Raw genomic sequence first — 24,828 nt, 5'->3', positions numbered from 1 at the left:
AAAAAAAAAAGTGTAAAAAGAACGAAAGAAAAACGAATCCAAGTTGGAAGCCTGCAAACCTCTCCTTTCCATTTATGCTGAACAAAAGGAAAAACAATAACAAAATTCGTACATTTTAAGCTAACAGGAAACACTGCATATAAAAGACCGAAGAGGAAAGACGGACTGACCAAGGCAATCCCCGAGTTGACCAGCGGCATACACGTAAGACTTGAGAGTATCGGTTAACTACTGTATTAGGGAACTGGACAGAAAAAAAGGTGAGAGCGTGTGTTGGTAGACGGGTGCTGCGTAGAATGGCTGGGAATTTCAATCAAACGGAGGGCCGTATTTCTGGTTTGGAGATGTCGTAAGGTCTCTTCCACAGCGATTTATTTTGCACGTAACACCTAATAACTTCTGGTGTGTAATGAAAACTCTGACCGTATAAATAACATCCACTGCACCTCATACAACAGGATATTCAGGTAAAACGTCCAGAATACATCGCTAAGCAAGAGGTGTTAAAGAAATCCCCAAAGCCACAGAGAATACAACCCTTAACCTACTACCCTTTGCCTACTAGCTCATGGTCGCACTAGTCACGGGTCCAAACTTTAGGGTTCCCTCCTTCATTAACTTTGGTAAATGCCCCAAACGGTACTTTTGGGACGCAACAGAAAACAGTAAAGGGTTGCCATCTCTGCACACTTTCTTAGATCCGATCTGAGTTTATTCGCTGTTACCAGACGATTTTATTCAGCTGACAGAAGGAAACGTCGTTGCGACGGGGTTAATGAAGGCTGCATTTAACTCTTCCACTTTGAAAAGTCTCCTAAGAAAAATAACCTCACCTAAAGACAGTACCGTAATAAGTGAATGCCGAATGCTCATCGCCTGCCAGAATATGCCGCTGGCCAAGTAACAAGCGCGGCCCCCACCCCCCAGGTTGGGGCCGTGGGGCGGCGCCCCCCTCGGGGGGCCGCCGGCGGGGGGGACCGGAAGATTTTGGCCATATCTTAATACCCTGAAGGTTTCATGTTGATAGCTTTTGCCGTTTATGATATATAATGGGAACACACACACACACACACACACACACACACACACACACACACACACACACACACAGGCGGGCAAAAACATTATCGCTCCGCCTTGGTAATGGCGGGGGTTAAAAAAGTGCGTCATTGTGTCGAAGGGGTTTAAACTTGCCTGAAGGTAGCGATAAGAATAGTGCGTCATCGTTGTGAAAGTACCAGCACCTGTTTGTGTAAAAAAGAAAAAAACATATACATTATTTAATCCTGGCCTCCCAAAACGTCGGTCCACAATTTTGCGTGCTTTGGTATAACCCCGTAGACCGGAGGATGCCCCGTGAAAGGCCCGCACAGTGGTTATCATATTAAGGTGAAAATACCGCCACCAACCCTACCATCGCCACACACACACACACACACACACACACACACACACTGCCTTCATCATTTCACCTTTGTTTATCTACCTGGAACCCTGTGTTTATAGGGCCGCGGGGTTGTAACTACTGAAATCCTTTACTGCAAGCGTCTTTGTTTTATTCTGGAAACCTCAAGACGACTCACTTCATCTTTAGACAAGCTTTTCGAACCACAAACGTTATATAGAGCCTCCATTAACACTCTCAGGCTCTTATGAATCACTCAGCTGCGTAAAATCGTCTGGCGTTGGCAAGAGTTAAAAAAAACGAGTTGCTCCGACCGTGTGAATGTTAATCAAATCGTTACTACTGGACCTTCATAATCTATATATAAAAACAGTTTATTGGCAGCCTGATTAGGAGTAAATATACGACGCCACCCTATATTAGGGCTGTCTATCCTTTCCACAGCACTTCTTCGTGACTAGCGATGTGTTCTACCGCCAGTCCCTTCGTACAACTCAACTCAGCATTTAAGATGGAGCGATCGCAATTTAAGGCCAAGTTAAAGTGGACAGAGTGTGGTAAAGGTGGTAAATTCAATGCATGAGCCCGGCCACCCTCCCCTACGCTCACCTATGGATGCATGAGTAAACACACACACACACACACACACACACACACACACACACACACACACACACACACAGAGGAAGGGCATTACTTCAGTCTAAATCTTGTAGGAAATTTAGAGTTGTTTCACTGAGTCATAATTCAGCCAACCCAACCACTCTCAGTCACTAGCCCGACCACTAACCTAACCTGAACTAATCCAACCTAACCCACGACCACAACCATTCATCTACAAACCTAACCTAACCTGCCATAACACAGTCAAGTCTAACCTACCTTAGCCTAACCTAACCTAACCAAAATTACAACCCTTACCCCAACAACAATCACAACCACTTATGGACGACCTAATCTAATCCTTTCTAACCTACCTTAGCCTAAGATCACAACACCCACAACCTTCATAACCACTGTGCCACTCACCAACCACCTCGAGCGTGAAGAAGAGTGAGGCTGGAGGGTGAGCAGTGAGCTGGCACTCATACAAGCCGGCGTCACTCTGCCTCACATCCCGCACTGACAGCTGCCACATCTGCAGGAGGAGGGCGAACAGACAATGAGAGTGAGAAGGAGGGGGAGGAGGAGGGGGGAGGAGGAGGAGGAGGAGGAGGAGGAGGAGGAGGAGGAGGAGGAGGAGAAGGAGGAGTCATTTTAATAGCTCTTCCTTCGTATCATGTAAGTCAATATTAGTGTAAACATTGGCTGGAGGGGAGAGTCAAGAGTCAATAATAATTAGCCTGAAATATCTACACTGGCGTCTTCTAAATAAACATTACTATAAACACCATCTACATCGAATGGTTTCCTACAGCACCGATGTTTATGGTGCATCCTTAAACACATAATTTAACCATAACAAAAACTAATACATCATCATCATCATCTTTTTCTTGCCACGTAAAAGTGTTGTGAGGTGACCTAAATAAATAAACAAAACTACAAAACAAATGAAGAATGCATACACAGGCAGTATGGTGAAACAAGCCCCCCTGCAGGCATCCAGGGGCAGTGAACCCCCTTTTCCCCACTCTCTCTCTCTCTCTCTCTCTCTCTGACGTGAGGAAAGGGCAAGGAAACCGGGAGAGGATCTAGATGGGGAAAGTGGGAGAGAAAAGGAGTAACAGGAGAGAGGAGGAGGAACTAGAGAGAAGGAGGAGCGGGGAAGGAAGAGAATGATACGAAGGATGAGGGATGGAGGGGGAGACCAGAGAAAGAGCAGGATACGCTTGGACAGAATATGAACAAAATGACGAATTGAAAAGGATGAGGGGGCCAAAAATGGAAGAAATAATAGGGAAGGAAATTAAGATGAGTGGAAAGGGAGTGGGGGAATGGGACGACGCGGAAAGAGGGAGAAGGACACGGAAGGGAAGGAAAATGCGTTGAAGGAGTAAGGAAGGACGAGGGAGGAGGAAGAAAATAAATGAAGAAAAATGAGCAGGAAGAGGAAGGAGGGAAGGGAAAGGAAAGGCAGAGACAGGAAAGGAACATGAGTAGGAAGAGAGAGGAAGAGGGTCTTAGAAAGGATGAGAAGGACAGGGATGGAAAAAAGGGAGAGAGGGGAAGGCTTGGAGAAGGAAGAAAGGATAGGGAAAAGTAAGGAAAATGAACCGAAGGGATGAGAGATGACTAAGTAAGACGAAGACTGGCAGGGAAGGGAAAGAAGATGAAAAGAAAGGGAAGAAGAGGGTCTAAGAGTTGAAAGGAAGGCACGTAAGGAAAGGCAGATGAAGTGGAAGGAGACAATATTGGAAGAGGAGGTGAAGACAGCGGGAGCAGAATTTTGCCACGTAAAGGAAAGATGAAGGGGTCTGGAAGCAGGGGAAACTGGAGAGCCATGGGCAAGAGGAAGGGAGGAAAAGGAAAAGGAGGGAGCTGAAGGGAAGAGGAAACGTGGGTGGAAGGGGAAAGGTGGGAGAGAGAAAGGAAAGGGGGGGGAAGAGGTTTGGATGGGGAAGGAAGGGGAAAGGTGAATGCAAGAGGGAAAGGAGGACATAGAAAAAAAAGGAGGGGGGAAGAGGTCTGGACGGGGAGGGAAGGGGAAATGTGGATAGCAAGAAAATGGATGGAAAGGAAAGGGAGAGAGGGAGAGGGGATTAAAAGGGGAGGGAAAGAGAAAGGTGGGTAGATGATAAAGGGAGGGAAAGAAAGGAATGGGAAGGCAGGGAAGGAAAAGGTTTTGGTGGGGGAGAGAGGTGGATTGAGGGGGATGGGAGCGAAAAGAAAACGAGGGAGGGGAAGGGGCTTAAAGAGGGAAGGAAAGGGAAAAGTGGGTGGAAGGGGAAGGATGGGAAAGGAAAGAGAAGGGAGGGGGTGTGGAAGGTGAGGGAAGGGAAGGACTAGAAGGGAGGGAGAGGGAGGAATTAAGGAATGAAGAAAAAGGAAAGGCTGAGTGGAGGGAGGAAAAAAAAAAAGGGCAGGGGAAGGGAGACAAGAGCAGGGGTGTGTAAGGGGAGAGCAGGGTGGAAGGGGAAAGGGAGGGGAACGTGGGTGGGAGGGACATAAAAAGTGGATATTATGATCTGCAGAGTGAGGGGAACGGAGGCAGATAAAAGAGGGGAAAGGGATGATATTAGTGTGAGGGGATAAAAGTTTTGAGCTCTTCTCGTGCTGACCGCCCTTAAAGTCAAAAATAAAATGAGGGGAGTGGAGGAGAGGGGACGGAAGAGGGGAGAGCTGCCAGTATAAGGTATGAGGAAGCAAAGATTGTAAGACTGAAGAGAGGGTAGGTGAGAGGGAAGGATGAGGGGAGTTGAGGTGTAAAGAGGATGGGATCATAAGAGTGAGGGGAGGGGAGGAGAGTGGCAGGGATGAGGGGAGGTGTAAAGGGGAAGGGATTATAAGAGTGAGGGGAGTGTAGGAGAGAATTACGGATGATGGGAGGTGCAAGAGTGGGAAGAGGGTAGAAGAGAAACGAAAGGATGAGGGGAGAGTGAGGGAAGAGTAGAACAGAGAAGGAGAGGAGGATGAGAGGAGGTGTTAGAGTGAGATAGGGTACGAGGGAAGGATGAGGGGAAGTGCATGAGCGAGATAAGGTAGGAGGGAAGGATGAGGGGAGGTGCATGAGTGAGGGGAGGGATGACAAATTACAGCTACAGATTAACTGAGGGCAATATAGGGCCTCCGAAGTGAGGGGAAAGAAAGGGTGAACGTTTGAGGGGAAAATGGATCAGGAAACACGCCTCTATGCTGAATAAAATCGTCTGGTGGAAGGGCATATTAACACCCTCAATCCCAAGACGTATATTTTATTCCTGCCATCTCCAGACGATTTTATTCATGAGAGATATCTTGTAGTGAAGGGGTTAATGAAGGCTGTAACTAACCCCTCCAGTCTGAATACACTCCTGTACTGAATCAAATTTTCTGTAGTACCATGAATAACTTGAAAAAAGGTCATGGGACAGAAGGGGTTAATGTAGTCGTCCTCGTGCGCGCACACACACACACACACACACACACACACACACACTTTCACTTACACAAACTACAAACAAAGGCTGAAACTGCAGACGCAACGTGATGAATCAAACAGATGAAAGAGTGTGTAGGTAGAGACAAGAAGGAGGACTGAGAGACCCCCCCAAAATGAAGAGTATAATTAGATAACAGTGTAGCTTCAGACAGAAAAGGCAGAGTGAAAACCAGTGAGACGTGAAAATAATGAAGTGAGAGACAGCGACACGTGAAAGGAATGAAATAGTTAACTGAGAAAGTGGCTTAACAGAGTGGTTGTAGGATCTGAATTTCCGTGGGCTCTCTCCTAAGCTGAATAAAATCGTCGGGCGGAGGCAAAAAGCTGAACAGAAGGGAGTTACTGAAGTTAAGCGTCACATTATAAAAACTGGGAGGAACGTGTGACAAAAATCAACATATTTTCATGATAATTCCTGATGACTGTGACGATGGTAGGACATGTCTAACTAACAATATCCCTGCTGACTATTTTCTACGTAGGATGCGGTCTCGTCACACCTAACAATTATTAGCCTGTGTCCCGTAACTACACCTGTCTACACCTTGGCGGACTCAGTTTTATTATTTACCTTCTAAGGCCTCAAGTGTACGCGATGCCTCTGAGGACTACACCCTGGGGCACTCAGTTTTAATAGAAATCAAGGGGGTTATGGTGGGTATACCTTCTGGTGCCTGGAGTGGGAGACGGAGTAGCGTTCCTCTGAGGAGTACACCTGCCTTCCCACCGTCAGCAGCTGCTCCTGGTCACGCTTCGTCCACGTCACCTGAAGGAGGAACCAAAGGACATGGGCAAATTAGATCAGAGTCAGAATTCTCTCTCTCTCTCTCTCACACACACACACACACACACACACACACACACACACACACACACACACACACACACAACGACATCCAAACGCTCCATTCCCTGTCTAACTGGTGACTTGTTTTTGTTTTATTTACTGCAGAAGAAAACGGGAATCCACTGTACAGGCTTCCCATACCTCTTTGCAGGATCGAAAATCAAACTTAAAATTACTTCTCCGTCTATTCTTTTTTCTTTGTATCACAGGAAGGTCAAGGCGAGTGTGTACAATCTTCTCACGTGTTTTGTTCTTCCTGCAAAAAATGATCAGTAAGGAGAATGAACTGATGATGTGTTTGTGCCAAGGCCTGATGACGAGGGGTGCAGGGTGGGGATGGGGGAGGGGAGGGGAGGGGGTGGAGAGGAGGAATGTGAAGGAGATGCAGGGGTTGGGGTTGAGTGATATGGAAGGGGTTAGATATATGTGTCTGTCTATGTATGTAGGTATGTGTGTATGTATCTGTGTATGTATGTACTGTATGTATGTATGTCTATGTATGTATCTGTTTATCTATCCTTCCATCCATCTATCTATTTATCTTACCTATCTCTAGCCAGACGTCCTACTTCCCGAGGGGCTGGCCAAGAACAAAACGCCTCCACATCGCACCTGTCCTCCACCATCAGGCTGCCCTACCTTCAACCCACACCACCCTCATGCGTGTATCCATCTTTGATCTCCCTCTCCACATCTCCTCTTCCACCTCAGCCATACACACACTCCAGGTTAATCTCTCCCCACTCTCTCCACAACGTCCCCTAAATCAGGCAACAAAAATAGGCCTTAATATCAACACTACTGAAACTTACACCACACAGCCACACTCCATCATGGCTTTCTGTTTAACTCAATTTGTTGCTGCGAAAAATAATATCGTTCAAACTCTCAGTGGAATAATTCCTAAAAATTCTTACACAATATTTGGAAAGGTTTACTGGGCTCCCGTTATAGCATTACAGTGTTTTGAAAGTCAGTGTTCACCGTGATGTTTATCGTTTTGAAGTGAATCAGTATTTATGTCCACAACTGTACCATCTTGACCAAATCTCTTCTCTTCCAGCTTACCGTGGTCAATCATTTACCTCCAGCATAAATACACAGTCATGGCATAGAGTATAAACCACATTCATTACATTTCGAATTAATATTCTCGCCAAAAAATAGAAAAAATGACAAGAATACAAAACAGACAAAGCAAAAATGAAAAAAAAAATCAAGATCTGCACAATACTGAGCTGTTGCTATTTCAACCACACAGTTTTCATGTCAGCGTCACACAGAGCAAGAATGGGTGTTATGCTTTGAGCGGTGTGTGTGTGTGTGTGTGTGTGTGTGTGTGTGTGTGTGTGTGTGTGTGTGTGTGTGTGTGTGTGTGTGTGTGTGTGTGTGTGTGTGTGTGTGTGTGTGTGTGTGTGTGTGTGTGTGTGTGTGTGTGTGTGTGTGTGTGTGTGTGTGTGTGTGTGTGTGTGTGTGCCAAGAATATCAACGTACACAGTTTTAGTCCATTTTAGACTAAACTTCCGTAAACAGTTAATGGTAAGGTATGAATGATGTGATTTAATTTAGAAAACAATCAGTCACAGGTTAAGGTCAGAACGCAAGGTCAAATTTCGACCCGTGTAAGTAACAACAAAATTGCCCAAACAGTTTTCATCCGATTTTACCCAGACTTGGTGGAATGGTTGAGGGTCGAACGAGGAGTAAAAGTCAAACTCATACGGCAAAGTCAATGTCCACAGTTATCTGATGCTGACTACAATTTACGGAAGGGTTCAGGTTAAAACAAGCAAAAAGAAATTCGATTTTGAGAACAATCAAAGGACAAGGTCACTGGGAAAGGTCAGACGTCAAGGTCACAAATACAACTCTTGACAACTCTGATCTGACTTGAACCAAAGCTGGTGGAAGGGTGCAAGGTCAGGCAATAATGAAGTAATTCGATTTGGGTGTTGCATATTCTGAGTGCTCCTTCTTGGTCATTATTTTTGCTACCCCCCGATTTTTTTTTTTTTTCACATTAGGGCACATTTCGAACTAGACGTGGTAGATAATAATATAGTCTTCATCCACAACAATAATAACATTCCTATATAGTTAAATAATCTTGTGGTAGTAAAACTAAAATATAAACCTCGCCATCGATTTAAGAACCGAGGTTTGGCAAAGACTGAATGATAATACAGCCTTTTATACATGGTGGGCCGTCGTTGCGTCTTTGAATTCACTTATGTTTCCATTCTCATTTGTCTTGTGAACAAATGTGGGTACAGCGTTTGATGGAGACGAGAAAAGTGGGGAAGAGTAAGTGGTGGGGAGAGGAAGGGGAAAGATAAGATGGAGGAGAGTGGGGAGAAGGAAGGCAAAAATGAGATGGGGAGGAAAGGAATAAAAGTCAATGAGGAAACCAGCTTACTCTTAACTCCGATGCCATTTTCTGTGTTCTAATCTTGGTAATACTAGTAGATATAACTGAATTAAGGGCCTACCGCAGTGAAAAGGTTAAGTGAGGCTATATCTAATTCTACATCTAACTCCTTCAGTGCACAATATGTATAACAACGTAAAGAAAAACGTCTGAAAATAGTTAGAATAATGTTAAAATATGTCACTGTTTTTAAACAGTGTTTTTAAAAATTACTCCTAGATTCTCTTTAAACTTAAGGGTTTGCGGTGGGCAAGGAGAATGAGTCGAAGGAATAGGAAGGAGAGAGAGAAGTAATGGGAGGCAATTCCCCATCTTGCAACCCATTAGATTTATGGGGCTGTGGTGGGAGGATGAAATAAGACGAAGAAATGAGTAGGAGAGAGAGAGAGAGAGAGAGAGAGAGAGAGAGAGAGAGAGAGAGAGAGAGAGAGAGGCAATGGAGAATCTAGCGTGTTACCATCTAAATCGCTTCCCCTCACCACCTATTAGCACCCATTCAGTATGATGACGTCTTTTATATGTTGTTAGGTGGTGGTGGTGGTGGTGGTGGTGGTAGTAGTAGTAGTAGTAGTAGTAGTAGTAGTAGTAGTAGTAGTAGTGGTGGTGGTGGTGGTGGTGGTGAGACGTTTGCATAACCGTGCAACTGCACCGCCCGTCTTCATCGGTGCCACCACGTGAGGGCGTCTACAGCAAATTTCCCACGTGGCAGCCCACTATATATATTTTGATCATGCAAACTTAACTGCAACTCTGCACTCAAAGTAAAAATCCAGGGACGGGATTAGCGTTAAATCTCTGCACTAATGCCTTACTTTGGGTTATATTATGGGGATTACTCACTCTAATATGCAAATCGCTGCCCACACCGACCCCCCCCCACCTCTCTCTCTCTCTCTCTACCTACCTACCTACCTACCTAACTATCTATCTATCTCAGTATGTAGATATAATTATTACAGAGCGGAGGATATTGCATTCACTTACACACACACACACACACACACACACACACACACACACACACACACACACACACACACACGATACTTTAGATTATACCTGGCAAATTCCTTCCTGACTTAGAGGAAGAGGGTCACATAAGGTGTCCATTTTACGATGCACAGGAGTCAGTAGCCGCGTAATTCTCTCTCTCTCTCTCTCTCGTGGCTAAATCTACCTATACACATTAGCACAATGAATAGAGGTGTGGCTCATTTTCACGGACCTCTCTGGTGATGTTTTTTCTTTTTTTGTTTTTTGTTTTTTATTTTGTTTTCCTTCCTAGATCCTACTCCTTTTTTGGATGATGATGATGATGATGATGATGACTGGACCAACTCATTCCATTAATACCACTAGGAACTGGGTCAAGGTCATGATAATGATGATGATGATGATGATGATGAATTTGGAGATTAACGCAATTAATGCATCAAATATGTTTCGCAAATGTTCAAGATTACGCGGAAGGGATTTGCCATGTATTATCTGACGGCTCGTGTGTGTGTGTGTGTGTGTGTGTGTGTGTGTGTAAGTAGACTATGACTAAAGCAAGTGCATGCAATATCCTCCACTCTGGAATTATTATACTGTATCTACATGAGAGAGAGAGAGAGAGAGAGAGAGACCTTCGGGCCAGCTGTCCCTCCTCATGCATACACACATGAATACAGTGTATCCATGTATAGCATATACTGTACATATATATATACCTTAACATACTTGATATGTTTCGGTCTAATTCATATCTAGAGAGGGTCGAAATAGGGCCAAAAATGTTATCTCATCACAGTAATTACACTTCCCTTCTGTAAGGCGGAGGGGCACGGCGACGATGAGGTGGAGGGATGGCATGGAGAGGCAGGTGTACATGAATGAGGCTGGTGTGAGGTGGAGGAGGGGCAGCCTGATAGCTAAGGACAGAGTTGCAAGGAGGTTTTCCTTTTCTGGCCACCCCCTCCCGGGGTCATAAGGTGCTTGGCTAGCAATGCAGACAGATAGACAGACAGACAGATGAAAACAGGTAGAAAGACGGACAGAGACAGAACACAGATACATACAGACATAGATAGACAGATAGACAGACAGACGGACAGATAGACAAATAGATAGGTAGGTAAGTAGTTAGGTAGGGATAGACAGATAGATAGGTACGTAAGTAGGCAGGCAGGGACAGACAGATAAAAAGACAGACAGAAACAGACAGAGAAGAAGATAGACACGAAGATGGACCGACAGTAGGACACAGACGGACAATTTTCGCACGCAGACAAACAGATCGCAAGAAATACAGACAGAGAGATAGCAAGAAATACAGACAGAGAGATAGCAAGAAATACAGATAGAGATAGACAGGTAGAAAGATAATGACAGACAGACAGACACGTTTTCAGACTGTATAATTCTCCCATCAGCACAATTCACGTCACTTGGAAATATTTAAGAATTTTTTTTCTTCGCCCCCCCCAATAAAAAATAATAATAAGAAAATCGGCCCGTCCACACCATGTCTTACATCACGGATTATAGACGAATAAAGAAGTGAGGCAAATTCTCAAAGACGATACAGACGAGGCACAGAAAGCAGGAAGCGATGTCACTAGGGTGGGGGAGGGGGAGAAAGGGGGACAGGAAGGGGGGAGAAATGGGGACAGGAGGAGGAGGAGGGGTTTTGTGTGTGTGTGTGTGTGTGTGTGTGTGTGTGTGTGTGTGAGAGAGAGAGAGAGAGAGAGAGAGAGAGAGAGAGAGAGAGAGAGAGAGAGAGAGAGAGAGAGAATATAAGTAGAAAGGAGAGAGGGGAGGGGAGGAAAGGAAGAAACTGGAGATGGAACAGAGGAGGAGAGAGGAAAAGACTGGAGGAAGGAGAAAACAGAGGGAGAAAGGGAGGAAGGGAAGGAGAAGTGGGGAGGGAGAGAAGAGAAAGAGTAGAGAGGGTGAACATGAAGGGGGAACGAGAGAGGAAGAAGAAAGGAAAGAGAGAGCTTGAGGGGGCAAAAGAAAGGCAGGGGGAGGAGAGAAAGAACATGACGGAGAGATGAAGGCCGGAGGGGAGGGAGGGGAGGGGAATGGTGGGGGAGAGAAGAGAAGGGAAGGGAGAGGGGGAGGGGTTGGGGAAGAAGAGGGGGGTTTTGGCTTCAGGGAGTTGTTTTATGATACTGAATCCCCCAAAAGAAACAAATTACACTCGTATCTTATTTTTGCTTTTCCTCTTCAAGTTTTATTTTTCACATATTCGTCTTCCATTTTCTCTTACTTCCGTCTATCATTAGTTTGTATTTCTTTATTAGCCGCCATATTTATTTTCATCTTCCCCTTTTAGTTAATTTTTTGGCGTTTCTTTATTCATCGTTTTCTGTTTTCATGTCAGTTTCTTTTTACGTTTTCCTCCTGATTTCATTTTTTTATCTTTTTTTTTTTCATCTCAACTGTTCTCTTTTTCCTCAAATTATTTTTATATGACCTCTTATTATTCCATTTTCATTTACATTTTTATTATCTTGATGGTACTAAGCTTCATTTCCACAGTTTCCCTTCTGCATATTTGGTTTTTCATTTCTCTGTGACTTACCTAGCTTTTTACTTTTCCTTTTTACCGTCTTTGTCAAATTTACTTTTTTTTTTTTTACAATTATATAGTGAGACTGAAAGAGATTTGAAGGGTGGTGATTTTTACTGTGTGTGTGTGTGTGTGTGTGTGTGTGTGTGTGTGTGTGTGTGTGTGTGTGTGTGTGTGTGTGTGTGTGTGTAATGTTGCCAATCATTTTGTGGTGGACCAAGCTTGGAGGCCGAGTGGGTGGGCTGTTGGGCGGAAGGGTGGGGAGAGGGGCGGACAGGCGGAATGGGTGGAGTGGTGGGCTGTGGTAGATGGAGTGGTGCGGTTGGTGGGTGCGTGGGTTGGGGACAAGGGTGGGGTGGGTGGGTTTTTTGGGTGGGTGGGTTGCTTCCCGTAGGACAAACCAGGAGACACGCTTATTACTCTGGCTGGCCGGGTATGTGAGTGGGTGGGGGAAAAGAGTGGGTGAGTGGGTGGGCGAAAAGAGTGGGTGAGTGGGTGGGGGAAAACTGACTCACTGGTTAAAAGATCCATGAGGTAAAAAGGTCCATGGCTTTAATAGGATCATGGAGGGAATAGGTCCATGGTGGATACGTATCTGGGGGAAATGTGGACTTAATTCATCAGAGGGAAAAGATCCATGGAAGAAAAAACTAGATCCATGATTTAAAAAAAAAAAAGTCCATGGTGGAAACAGGTCCATGGTGAGAATAAGTCTATGAGGTAAAATAATTCCATGGGGAAGATAAGTCCCTAAGGAAAAATTATCTCCATGGGGTAAAAAAAAAAAAAAAAAGTCCACGGGAGAAATAGGTTCAAGGGAGAATGAAGGTACAAGGGAGAAATCAGTCTACAGGGAGAAATAAGAGGAAAATAGGGCCAAGTGGGAAAGTAGGTCCAGGGGGGAAATGGGTAAGGAGAAAATAAGTCAGAAATTTGGTCAGTGGAGGAAAATGATTCAGTGTGATGATAATGGATCCATGATGATGATGATGATGATGATGATGATTATGACGACGATGATGATGATGATGATGATGATGAAATTACTGAAGCCTAATTTATGACCCTCGCTAATAATTTACACAGTTACTCGAAAATATCCTAAGGCAGAATCCAATTAATTTCCTAGCATTTAATTAATGTGGTCTGTGGTCCGCCTCCACCTTGTATTTATTTTAACTCTAACATTTTCTTTTTCATTCTCTGCAATTTAATTAAGTGCTTCGAGGTCAGAGCATGAACTTTGGATTATTCTACATGCAACAGTACGATGATAATTCATATTTTATTTTCGCTATCGCCAGATGGTTTCATCCATTTGAATGGTAGAGCGCCTGACTAGAGACCGAAGAGTCATGAGTTACCGCCGCGCCCGGGTAAGCTGCCTTGCCGGGAGAGGTAGCGCTCTCCTGTCACCCAGCTGGTTGTAGCTGCCGTGGCTCAGTGGGTTACAGCGTTCTGACCGAAGGGTGGAGGTTCGAGTCCATCACAGGAAGGGCATTCGGTCATATGTGCTACAAGCTTCAAAACCGAAGTCTTTTACCCAGGGGCAACGCCTTAGCCCTTAAGAAAAAAAAAAGGGGGGAGGGGGAGGACACGGCGTAAAACTCAAAAACAAAAAAACTAGAATGGCACTCAGTAGAGCACATACCTCCGCCAAGGCCCAACATGCAGTTCCTTTTAATTCAATCAAGTCTCATCCAATATCAAATTCCTTCATCCGGATCCGCACCAAAATTTAATGGAGTCTGTTTTGGGCCAAGGCCCATTCTTCTATCAAGTTTCGTGGAAAACCGTCCAGTATTTTTTGTGTAATCTTACTCACAAACCAACCAACCAACAAACGGACAGGGGTGAAAACATAACCTCCTTGGTGGAGACAAAAAACACACACACAAAAAAAAGGCCTTATGGAAAGGGGTATGTCAGCTATGGCCAACTCAATGATTATCCCTTTCATCGCTGGGACAACTCTAGAATCGTAATCCTGCCAATTTCATAATAATCGTCTTCAGCTGAATGAGTTACAGAAGCCTCAGTGTTAATTCCGTCACTATTAACACTCTCATGGTCTATACAACTCTAGTATTGTATTCCAGCTATCGCCAGACCATTACAATTGCTATAGGAGCCTGAGTGATAATAATGCCATTATTAACCGTCTCACAGTCGTGACAACTCTAGTACTTTATTACAAATGACGCCAAGCGATAACGTTCAAGTGAGTCATCCCAGTCAGGGTGCTAATACCGTCATCGACAACCCTCTCATGCCCACGACAACTCTTACTATCCTATTCAAACTAACGCAGAACGATTTTATTGAACACAGAGTGAGTCACAGGAGCCTATAAGAACTAAACTCCTTCGGTACGAAATTTTTGTTCACTAATTCTCGCTACACCAAACGATTCACCTTCGGCCAAAAACCCTCATGTCGACGTGCCAACAAGAGATTACTAGTTCTGTTTAGTACGATAACGTTACTATTACACCCACGCAGTGTGTGTGTGTGTGTGTGTGTGTGTGTGTGTGTGTAATTCACCGGGTCGGTCAGGATCACTTTGATGGTCGTGATCGTCAGCTTTTACCCTCCCGGAAGGGAGCTGAGAGCTCATATAGTCCGATCTAAGGGCAAGGCTGTGACCTTCACACACGCACACACCCGTCCCCTTGCTCAAGGGGGACAGTAACCACCCACTTCGTCAGTGAAACTTTTCGCAACCTGAGCGAGGCGAGAACTCCCGCCCACCAGTTGGCAAGCGAAAGCGTTACCACTGCACCAGCGAGCGGTGTGTGTGTGTGTGTGTGTGTGTGTGTGTGTGTGTGTGTGTGCTTTGTCAAAATAACTCAAAGTCTTTCTCCAATTTTAGCCAAACTTGGTCAAAATGTGAAGGTCAGCGATTGAAAAATATTTTTCATACGGCAGGTTAATGGACAACATCACAAGGTTAGGTCGAAGTTAAACTTACCATGATCTATTTAGATTTTTTTTTTTTTTTAATCAAATTCTGACCAAACTTGGAAGGGTCTGAGGGTAAGGCATGAACGAAGTCGGTCAATTTTAAGAAAAGTCAAAGGTCAAGGCCACAGGGTAAGGTCAAAACTCCACCCTTGGGAGAATTTGTTAAGAATACAACTAGGACAGTTCTGATCTTGATTTACTGTAACACTGTATAAAAGTTAAGGGGTCAGCCAATGAGTATTGCTTTTTTTTATAACAAGTGAATTGTAAAGGCCACAAAAATGGTCAACTTAAGCTGTTCTTATCTGATTTAGACCAAACTTGTGGATGGACTGATTATAATGCAACAGCCTAAGTCCCCCAGGCTGTGGAGCTGAAAATATAAACTTCGGCCTAATGATGTGGTTAACCTATCCGTCTACCTATTTATAGCCAGACTCCTGAAGCCCGTAAGAGGTGGCCATAAACAAATCGCCGCCTACCCCTACCTCCTGTCATGAAAACACAGGGTTTGAGGGGGAGACCTGTCAAGAAAGTTCCCTGCGACAAACGTGATACAGATAGATCAGAAAGTCAATAGTTATAGATATTTTATTGAAGGATTTAACTCTCAACAAATTCCATCGCAGCCGTCATGACAAAAATAGAATGTCAGTGGTCAGGGATATGTTGTGGAAATAAATCATGGGGTTTCATGCTAGTTTTGTGGCCGACTTCCCAATTATGTGATGTGTTAATAATGAAGCGCAGTAGTGTGTGTGTGTGTGTGTGTGTGTGTGTGTGTGTGTGTGTGTGTGTGTGTGTGTGTGTGTGTGTGTGTGTGAATAATGGAGTGTGTATGTGTGTGTAAGTGATGTGTGAATAATGGTGTGTGTGTGTGTGTGTGTGTGTGTGTGTGTGTGTGTGTGTGTGTGTGTGTGTGTGTGTGTGTGTGTGTGTGTGTGTGTGTGTGAATAATGGAGTGTGTATGTGTGTGTAAGTGATGTGTGAATAATGGTGTGTGTGTGTGTGTGTGTGTGTGTGTGTGTGTGTGTGTGTGTGTGTGTGTGTGTGTGCGCTTTTCACCATTTTCACATACCGAGACCTTTGATATTAAAGCTGATATTTACTTATGTTTACTATTGAGTCGGAATATTCAACCATACAGCCTGCTTGTGTGTGCTCTCTCTCTCTCTCTCGTTTGGAGATAGAGAAAAGAATGAAGCAGAAACAGATTGGACACGGACATTCCCTCTCTCTCTCTCTCTCTCTCTCTCTCACTTTAATATCACCGTCTTAATGGGTTGCGCTGGATTCACAATAACAGAGAAAAAGAACAAAAAAATAATGCACCAGATACTGACAATGCAGAAAACGTGGAAGTGGACGTGAAAGTGCACGTGAACGTGAAGTGAACCTGGAAGTGAACGTGGAAGTGAACATGAAACGTGGAAATGAACGTGGAAGTGAACGTGAAAGTGACCGTGGAAGTGAACGTGGAAGTGAACGTGAAAGTGATCGTGGAAGTGAACGTGGAAGTGAACGTGAAAGTGATCGTGGAAATGAACGTGGAAGTGAACGTGAAAGTGACCGTGGAAGTGAACGTGGAAGTGAACGTGAAAGTGAACGTGAACGTGGAAATGAACGTGGAGGTGAAAGTGAAAATGAACGTGGAAATGAACGTGGAAGTGAACGTGAACGTGATCGTGGAAGTAAACGTGAAAGTGACCGTAGAAGTGAACGTGGAAGTGAAAGTGAAAGTGAACGTGAACGTGGAAATGAACGTGAACGTGGAAATGAATGTGAAAGTGCACGTGGGAACGTGGAAGTGAACATAAAGTGAAGGTAAACGTGGAAGTGAACGTGAAAGCGAACGTGGAGGTAGGCGTGGAAGTGAATGTGGTCGACTCTTCCCCTCACTATTATGCTCTGCTGTGGTGGTGGAGGGGGACGCCTTCACGTGGTGGCACTGATAGGCCCGGCCGTGTGTGCTGAGCGGTTATACAAACGTCCCTCAACTTTCTATCCCTCAACTCTCTCTCTCTCTATCCCTCAAAGGGTGGATGGTGGACTGCAGCTGAGGGACGACTTCAGCCTGCAGTCCACAGGGTTCACATTTTGGAATATTAATATAACTCTCACTTTGAATTGCTCTAAAATCGCCATCTCTCAATTTTCAGTGCTGTAGGATAACCAAAAAAATTTACGGTACTCTATGGTGCTTGTCACGAAGAAGTGCTGTGGAAAGGAGGCACAGATGTAGTAGTATTCTGCCAACGAGCTTTTGATGCGTCCGATTCTGGACATAGTCTCAATAACTCGTTCCCTTAGGCCCAGCACACCATTGCATGTCACCACTTCTGCACTAACACCCTCCGTCCATATTAAACAGACGTTAAGGGTGTCTCCTACGTGAAATGTGCTGCGGAAGAACGAAAATCTGAGCCAATTTAAGGTGAACAAACTACAGCAATCATACCTGAACATCCGCTTTAACAATGACAGGGCGATATGTGGTAATCTAGGGGGAGGGGAGGGATGCCAGTGTATGTAGAGTCCTCGGTATATTTCAGGATCCTATGGCCCACCTTCAGATGGATAAAATCGTCTGGTGTTAGCTGTAGTGGAATATCAGAGTTGTCCTGACCATGAGACGAGAGAGAGAGAGAGAGAGAGAGAGAGAGAGAGAGAGAGAATGTTCTTGTTAAATGTTATTACTTCGCCGTTTTCTACCTCCAAGCGAGAGAGAGAGAGAGAGAGAGAGAGAGAGAGAGAGAGAGAGAGAGAGAGAGAGAGAGAGAGAGGGTACCGAAAAAAGTAAATATTTCACTCATCCTGTTCTTTTAACTTTATTCAGACGATTTCATTCAGCTTGGAAGAGATCATCCGTAGTGACGGGGTAAGAATCAACCTCCATCCCAAACAATACCAATTAATAAATAAATAAAAATAATAACCCTTCAGTCCGATGGCGTATTTTCAGCTTTATTCTTTCTATCTTCAGACGATTTCGTTAAATTTTACGTCTTTACACACACACACACACACACACACACACACACACACTCTCTCTCTCTCTCTCTCTAGGCACGATAATCAGGGGTAACAAAACAAAACTCAGGACCTTCCCCTCCCAAACCTCGTGCCTACCATCTCATCGCCGAGGAAGTGTGTGTAGCATTGTATGGTGGCCACGCTGCCCTTCTGCGCCACCACCACAGTGTTGTTCTGCTGGTCAGGGGTGATTCGCCGGTGCTGCTGCTGGTGGTGGTGGGGCTCGTGATGGTGGTGCTGAATGACCCTACTCCCGCCGCCCCCACCGTGTCTCCACCCGCTCACACCTGTGTAGAAAACGGAAGGGAGGGCATCACTGACAAGGAAAGTACAGAAATGCGAAAGGAACGAGGGTGGCAGGGGAAATATGAGGTGGTGAGGAAGTGAATCTCCAAGGAAGGTGTCGAAGAAAACCCAACATGACTGGGTACTGTTTCTTTTTCTTTCTTTCTTTTTGGGTAGAAGACAAACACACAAAAGTACCTTGGAAATGCAGGATGATTCCCAATAAAAGAATAAATAGTAAATATCTGGCGATGAGGCGAATGTCCCCACCCCTGATGACAGCAGCAATACTACTACTACTACCACTACAATACTACTACTACTACTACCACTACAATACTACTACTACTACTACCACTACAATACTACTACTACTACTAATGACAACAACGACAACAAACAACAACAATCAACTGGGTGAAAACAAAAGCAAAAACCAAGAAAACAGAAACCTGGCCAAGACACCCTGAGCCCCCTTAGGTCTTCCCTACTACCAAATTAATCCACTGTATCTCTATGTAAATTAGGCCCCCCCCCCGTGACAGTAGAGGGGGGGGGCACTATCATATAACGCCCCACAGTGGTCGCCTAAAGAGCAAAGGAGAAAATGTTACGATATTCCTACGCTTGGTTTCAGGGCCGGTCTTTTATGTGGGTTTGGATATTACGTAACACCTCTTCCTTAGCGATTTATTTTGCACATCTCATCTTTAATAACTCCCCTGTACGATACTGGTGAAAATTACGTCGATAAATAATATATATAACACACGAGAATGTTAAGGTGTAATATCAGAATAAATCTCTATGGAAATGGTGTTAAGGTCTCCAGAAGTCACCTACAGTATAGCACGGCCCTCATTTCCATAACGAGGGTACAACAGTCGGGAGGATATTGTAAAAAAAGTCTCCCTCTTAATTAACTCAAAAAGGAGAGAGAGAGAGAGAGAGAGAGAGAGAGAGAGAGAGAGAGAGAGAGAGATTTTATTTACATCCCAACTTAGTCTCACTCTAACTTCAGTATAAGGAAAGAGGGGAGACTATTATGGAACTGGCTCTTACTATCCTATAAAATAAATGTGTATATGTTTCCTATGCCTACTTCAGACCCACTCTCTTCTCTGCCTACAAACTGTGTGTGTGTGTGTGTGTGTGTGTGTGTGTGTGTGTGTGTGTGTGTGTTCAAAAGTGTACAAAATGGCTATACTGTACTCTCAGTCTCACCCCAACAAGGTAATAAAGGGGAAACTTGTTATATAATTCCCGAGTATTCCCATTCTCATCGTAACGGGGGAATAGAGGGGAGACTGTGATGCAATTCCTGATTATTTCCCATCCCACCCCACAGAAGGATACAAGAAATACTCTTACGTAACTCCTACTTCCCTTCAAATCCCAATAACAGCACAGATGGAAGACATTATGAGGCTGGTGGTCTTATTCTCACCGTAATAATTAAGACAGATGACTTATAAATCCTGTCTATATTCTCAAGGTTTCAGGTGAGTAGAGTGGAGAACATTATATACCAAGAAATGCGCGGACACATCTCACGTGCGGAGCGTGTCACAGCTAACAAGGTTGTATTTTTTTCTCCCAAATTCACCTTTTTTTGCTGCCAATGTTTTTTTTTTTTTTTTTTTTTTTTTTTTGGGGGGGGGGGGGGGGGGGATGATACCACTAGAAGATACTTTTCATACCAGTTTCAAAAAGGTCGGACATCCCATGAATAGCTTAACAGCTGAGTGATCAGCGTTGTTAACTGCGAAGCCACCGGCCCACTAACGCCAGGGTACGAATTCTGGTGTGGGCGGCTGTCGTCACTCGACTCAGCTGTCCATCTATCCTTTATGGGTTGGTGGGTAAAATGAATAACAAGGGTAACACCTAGGGAAGGTAAATGTAGTAACCTGGATGATGCAGTGGTCTTGTATCTCAGGATATTGGGTAAAACGCCCTCCACAGGCTCAAAGGCCTAAGTAACGGAGATGAACACCGCGACTAAGTGTACGTCAGAGAGGCTGTCCCCCCCCCCTCCCACTTTTGCCTTTACCTTACCTTGCTTGGCGGAAATGTTTTGGGCGTTTCCGGCTGTATTTGGATCTTTAGCCTCAAAATGAAATGATACGCCCCAACTGGCTCAACTGCTGAGAAAAATCCGAAGTTTTGGAGTACCTCACGCATGAATATTTAAAGGCCATATAGGGCATGAACTTTTCACAGTAAACTCCGGCTGAAAAACATAGCTAGAATTCGCTCCCCTCACCCGAACAATAACTCCTTCCCTGTTCCCATTCTCACCCATTCAAGAAAACAAACTTCAGCCTTCCCATTCTCTTCCCAACAAGATAACAGACGGCATACTATCAACAACTTCCCAGCCTCCGTCTTATCCACCTGTAAGTAGCTAGCAAGAAGCCTATTACACAACTCTCTATTACCATTCTTAACTCCAAGAGAAGATACGAGGTAGGCTTTTGCAGAAACCCTGACAAGGAAACAGAGGAATGAGGTATGTATTATGCATTCCCTCACCTCTTGCATATATGCATATTTCAAGTCCCTCCTCCTCCTCCTCTCTCTCTCTCTCTCTCATACACATTCCATGTTCTTCGCTGTTCCCTTCCATCCGTCTCCACCTTCACCCACGTCCACACATAAACACCCCCACCACTTTCCTGTGGCCCCCCTTCCCACAGTTCCTCCCTCAACTCATTACCCTTACTAGTCACCACTGCACTAAGTCACCCACCTCTATCAACCTCCCTCCCGTCACACACACACACACACACACACACACACACACACACACACACACACACCTATCAACTCTCCTCCCAACCTTCACCCACCACACGCATCTCATCTCACTTTCCACCCCCCCCCCATCCTCCTCCCCTGCTTGTCCCCTCCCCCCGGTCTGAGCGTGGCAGCAACAAGTGAAGTTATGTGATGGAGGGACTTACAGTTTTAAGTGGTAGTGCTGACCATGAGTCGTTTGTATATATATGACCCTCATCTTGTTACTCCCGCTATCTGAAAACTTCCCCTCACCGCATTGGAGGTATTAGACTCTCTCTCTCTCTCTCTCTCTCTCTCTCTTCGTCTGCTCGTATCTTCTTTCTCTACTTTTCCCTTTCATCTTTCTCTCTCCTTTTCCAGTCTCTCTTTCTCTCCTGCTTCACCTCCCTCTCCCTTCTACTTCCTTTCTCTTCTTCTTCTCTTCTTTTGCCATCTTACTTCTCTCCTCACCTCTCTACAAGAGCAATATCTATCGATAATCTCATCAGCATCGTTATCATCCAAAGTCAGTTTTCTAGTAATATACGGGATGACTAAGGTCCAGCAATAGGAAGGAAATGTACTTGCTTCTAACACGAACCATCAACAGATCAAGGCACGCGAGGGTTGGTGGCCGTGACTTGGCAGCGTTTAAGGGTAGGTGACCAGCCGACACTCTTGGCATAGATAAATTATCCTCCAACCGCCTCCCTGGTGTTTTAACTGATATTCAAAACATATTACACTGTCTCCGACAGGCGTCCTTATACTGCAGACCAGCTTTAAGACATCAGACTTCAGCAGTGTACACAGTATTATGTAGTACCAGCAGTAGTTGTTGCACAAGGTTCATCTGAAACGTGAACCCGATTGACAGCAGGTTGAATGTGCCCGTCCCTGGTAGTTCACCAACCCCCTTTCGAGCGATAGGGAAGGAGATGAAAGAGGTTTGTGCAACAGGGCAGCTGAGATGCCCGGCTATGTTTGTGGTACAGCATGAGGGTGCCCCTTTTCTGCGCCTGTATCTATCTATCTATCTATAAATATATATATATCCTTTCATCCATCCGTCATCCAATCCTACATTGTCCCATGAGAAGCGTAGGAGCCTGGGGCTAGGCAGTTGGTCCCGACATTTAAGATGAGTGACCATATATATATATATATATATATATATATATATATATATATATATATATATATATATATATATATTAGCCCACCAAGTTCGAGCAGCCGTGAAAATCTCCGTCCCAACAGAACAATGCTCCGTGACAGCAGACACCGGGGCCAAGTCAGCCACAGGGCCAGAGCATACAATTTAAACTTGGGCGTGCACAAGTTACGGCACCGCGCACCAACCTGTCTGGGATGGGGGGTGGGGGGACGGGTCTGCCTCCCCCCTCGCTGAAAAAGACCCGGAACGGAAAACTTGGGTGCCTGATTTGCTGGCCGCCCAGCATATTCCCGCCCACACGCCTGCCATTTTAGATTTCGGTGGGAATTGCTGGGACTTTGAAGAGTAAAGAGTGACTGAACTCTGGGACTGAACTGGTAATAAAAGAGGGTGACTTGGGGAAGACAGTGAATCGGAGGATGAAAATTAACTTGCGATAAAGGAGGGTAAGTTAAAGGAAAAAGAAATTAAGTTGGAAAATTAACTGGAGATAGAAGCCGGTGAATAAGATAATGACGTGGGGAGAAAAGAGTGGAGAGTCAATGAATGAAGTGCTTATATATATATATATATATATATATATATATATATATAGAGAGAGAGAGAGAGAGAGAGAGAGAGAGAGAGAGAGAGAGGATAAATTGCAGATCAACGAGTGAGTTACAGATAATTATCTTACACATAGGACAGTGAGGAGGTGAACAATGAATTGCTTATAATATAAAAGAGTGAGTTAGTGAATGAATCTGTGATAAAGAAGCGTGATGAGAGAGAGTAAGTAAGAGGATGTACAGGAGACAGAAGAAAGTGGATTAGAGAATGAATGCGATATTACAGTGTGCTTTAGACGAAATATTGGAGATAAAAGAAAATAACACAGAGATCTGGAGAGGGAAGAGTAAGAGAATGAACAGAAATAATCCACACCCAATTAGAGATAACCATTAATTCAGAAGTACCCCATATCCGATTAGATCTTTATAACCCACATCCCAACAAAATGACTGAGATAAAATGGAACGATACACAGAATGAACCGGGGATAACGAGAGAGTTAAGGAATGTAACTGTGGTAGCTGAAGTCTTAACAACTCTAGTATTCTATTCCACCCAACACCAGACGATTTTCTTGTTGATGCTGTTCCCATTAACCCTCTAATGGACGGTGTTACCCCAGACGATTTTATCCAGCCGAAATTGTCATGGAAACCCACGTGTCTAATCCGCTGGCAACCCGATATATCAACACGGTCAACAAACAAACAAACAAACAAACACCTTTTAACCCTCTGACTGCGAAATACCTACTTTTGTGCATTTTATTTTTGTTACGGCCAGGCAGTTTTTTCTAACTGAACGGAAATTTATGGCGTAAAAAATGAAACAAAACAGTAAAATCTATAATACCTGACGTTCTTGGTCCAGCGTAAAGAAATTCGTGTTTTATTCTGCTTGCGACGGAGGAATTCACTCAGCCTATAGACGCTGCGGTGGTGGTGGTGGTGGTGTGTGGAGGAAGGCAATGCACACTGCACACACAAGGAGGGGCGGGAACGCCAGGCCTGAATGCAAAATCGTGGAGAGTAATCCTCACCAATAACAAGTTTGGGGAGGCGGCAACAGACCTGTGTAACACCACTGCCTCACTGGTAAGGCAGCTGGTTTCAAGTCAGTGCAACAACACTGAAGCACTGACGCCTTGCAAACTAATCCCACTTGATAAGAATCCAGGATGCAGGACCATCGGGGCGGGAGAAGTCTTAAGAAGGATTATAGGAAAATGCATTATTGGGTGGTGAAAGATGATGTAAAGCAGGCAGTTGGCAACCTCAAAGTGTGCGCACTGTGCAGGCCAGCAGGCAGGAGGTGAGGCAGCAGTTTACTCTATGAGGAGAATCTTTGTGGAAGAGGATTTTCATGCACACTACTAGTTGATGCCTCTAATGCATTTAACTCAATCAGTCGAGACGTAATTGTCCACAACATAAAAATTAAATGCTCAGCATTTGTCCAGTAAGTGGAACACACCAACGAAGAATCAGCAAACCTTTACATTATGAGGAAATACAGTAGATCACGATGTCGAAACCGTGGTCACAGCTGGCACGCCTTGGCTATGACAATGCTGCAACAACAGATCAAATTCGAGGCCACCAATGCAAACCAGGCAGCCTATGCAGATGGCCTCACAAGGGCTGGCAAGATGGAGGATATGAGGAAATGGTGCGACCTTGTAACATCTTATGGCCCTGAAATGGGTTATTTCCTTAA

General features: G+C 44.6%; 1 protein-coding gene across 1 annotated transcript in view; it reads right to left on the bottom strand.

The window, feature by feature from the left end:
* Positions 1 to 22,866, bottom strand: part of LOC145399011 (uncharacterized) — a 35,543-nt gene extending 12,677 nt beyond the window's left edge. Inside the window, exons 1-4 of the mRNA XM_080271739.1 lie at positions 22,743 to 22,866; positions 18,411 to 18,601; positions 6,151 to 6,252; positions 2,435 to 2,543 (exon numbers count right to left, since the gene is read on the bottom strand). Of these exons, the coding sequence (XP_080127865.1) occupies positions 2,435 to 2,543; positions 6,151 to 6,252; positions 18,411 to 18,601; positions 22,743 to 22,866 (526 nt within the window). The remainder of the gene's footprint in view (positions 1 to 2,434; positions 2,544 to 6,150; positions 6,253 to 18,410; positions 18,602 to 22,742) is intronic.
* Positions 22,867 to 24,828: the final 1,962 nt, after the last annotated feature.

The sequence above is a fragment of the Coenobita brevimanus genome, chromosome 47 (assembly GCF_032717465.1).
Source record: "Coenobita brevimanus isolate Jiangsu-jjx chromosome 47, ASM3271746v2, whole genome shotgun sequence".
Classification (NCBI taxonomy): Eukaryota; Metazoa; Arthropoda; class Malacostraca; order Decapoda; family Coenobitidae; genus Coenobita; species Coenobita brevimanus.
The sequence above is the reverse complement of the archived record's forward strand: the minus strand, read 5'-3'. Positions and strand labels throughout refer to the sequence as shown.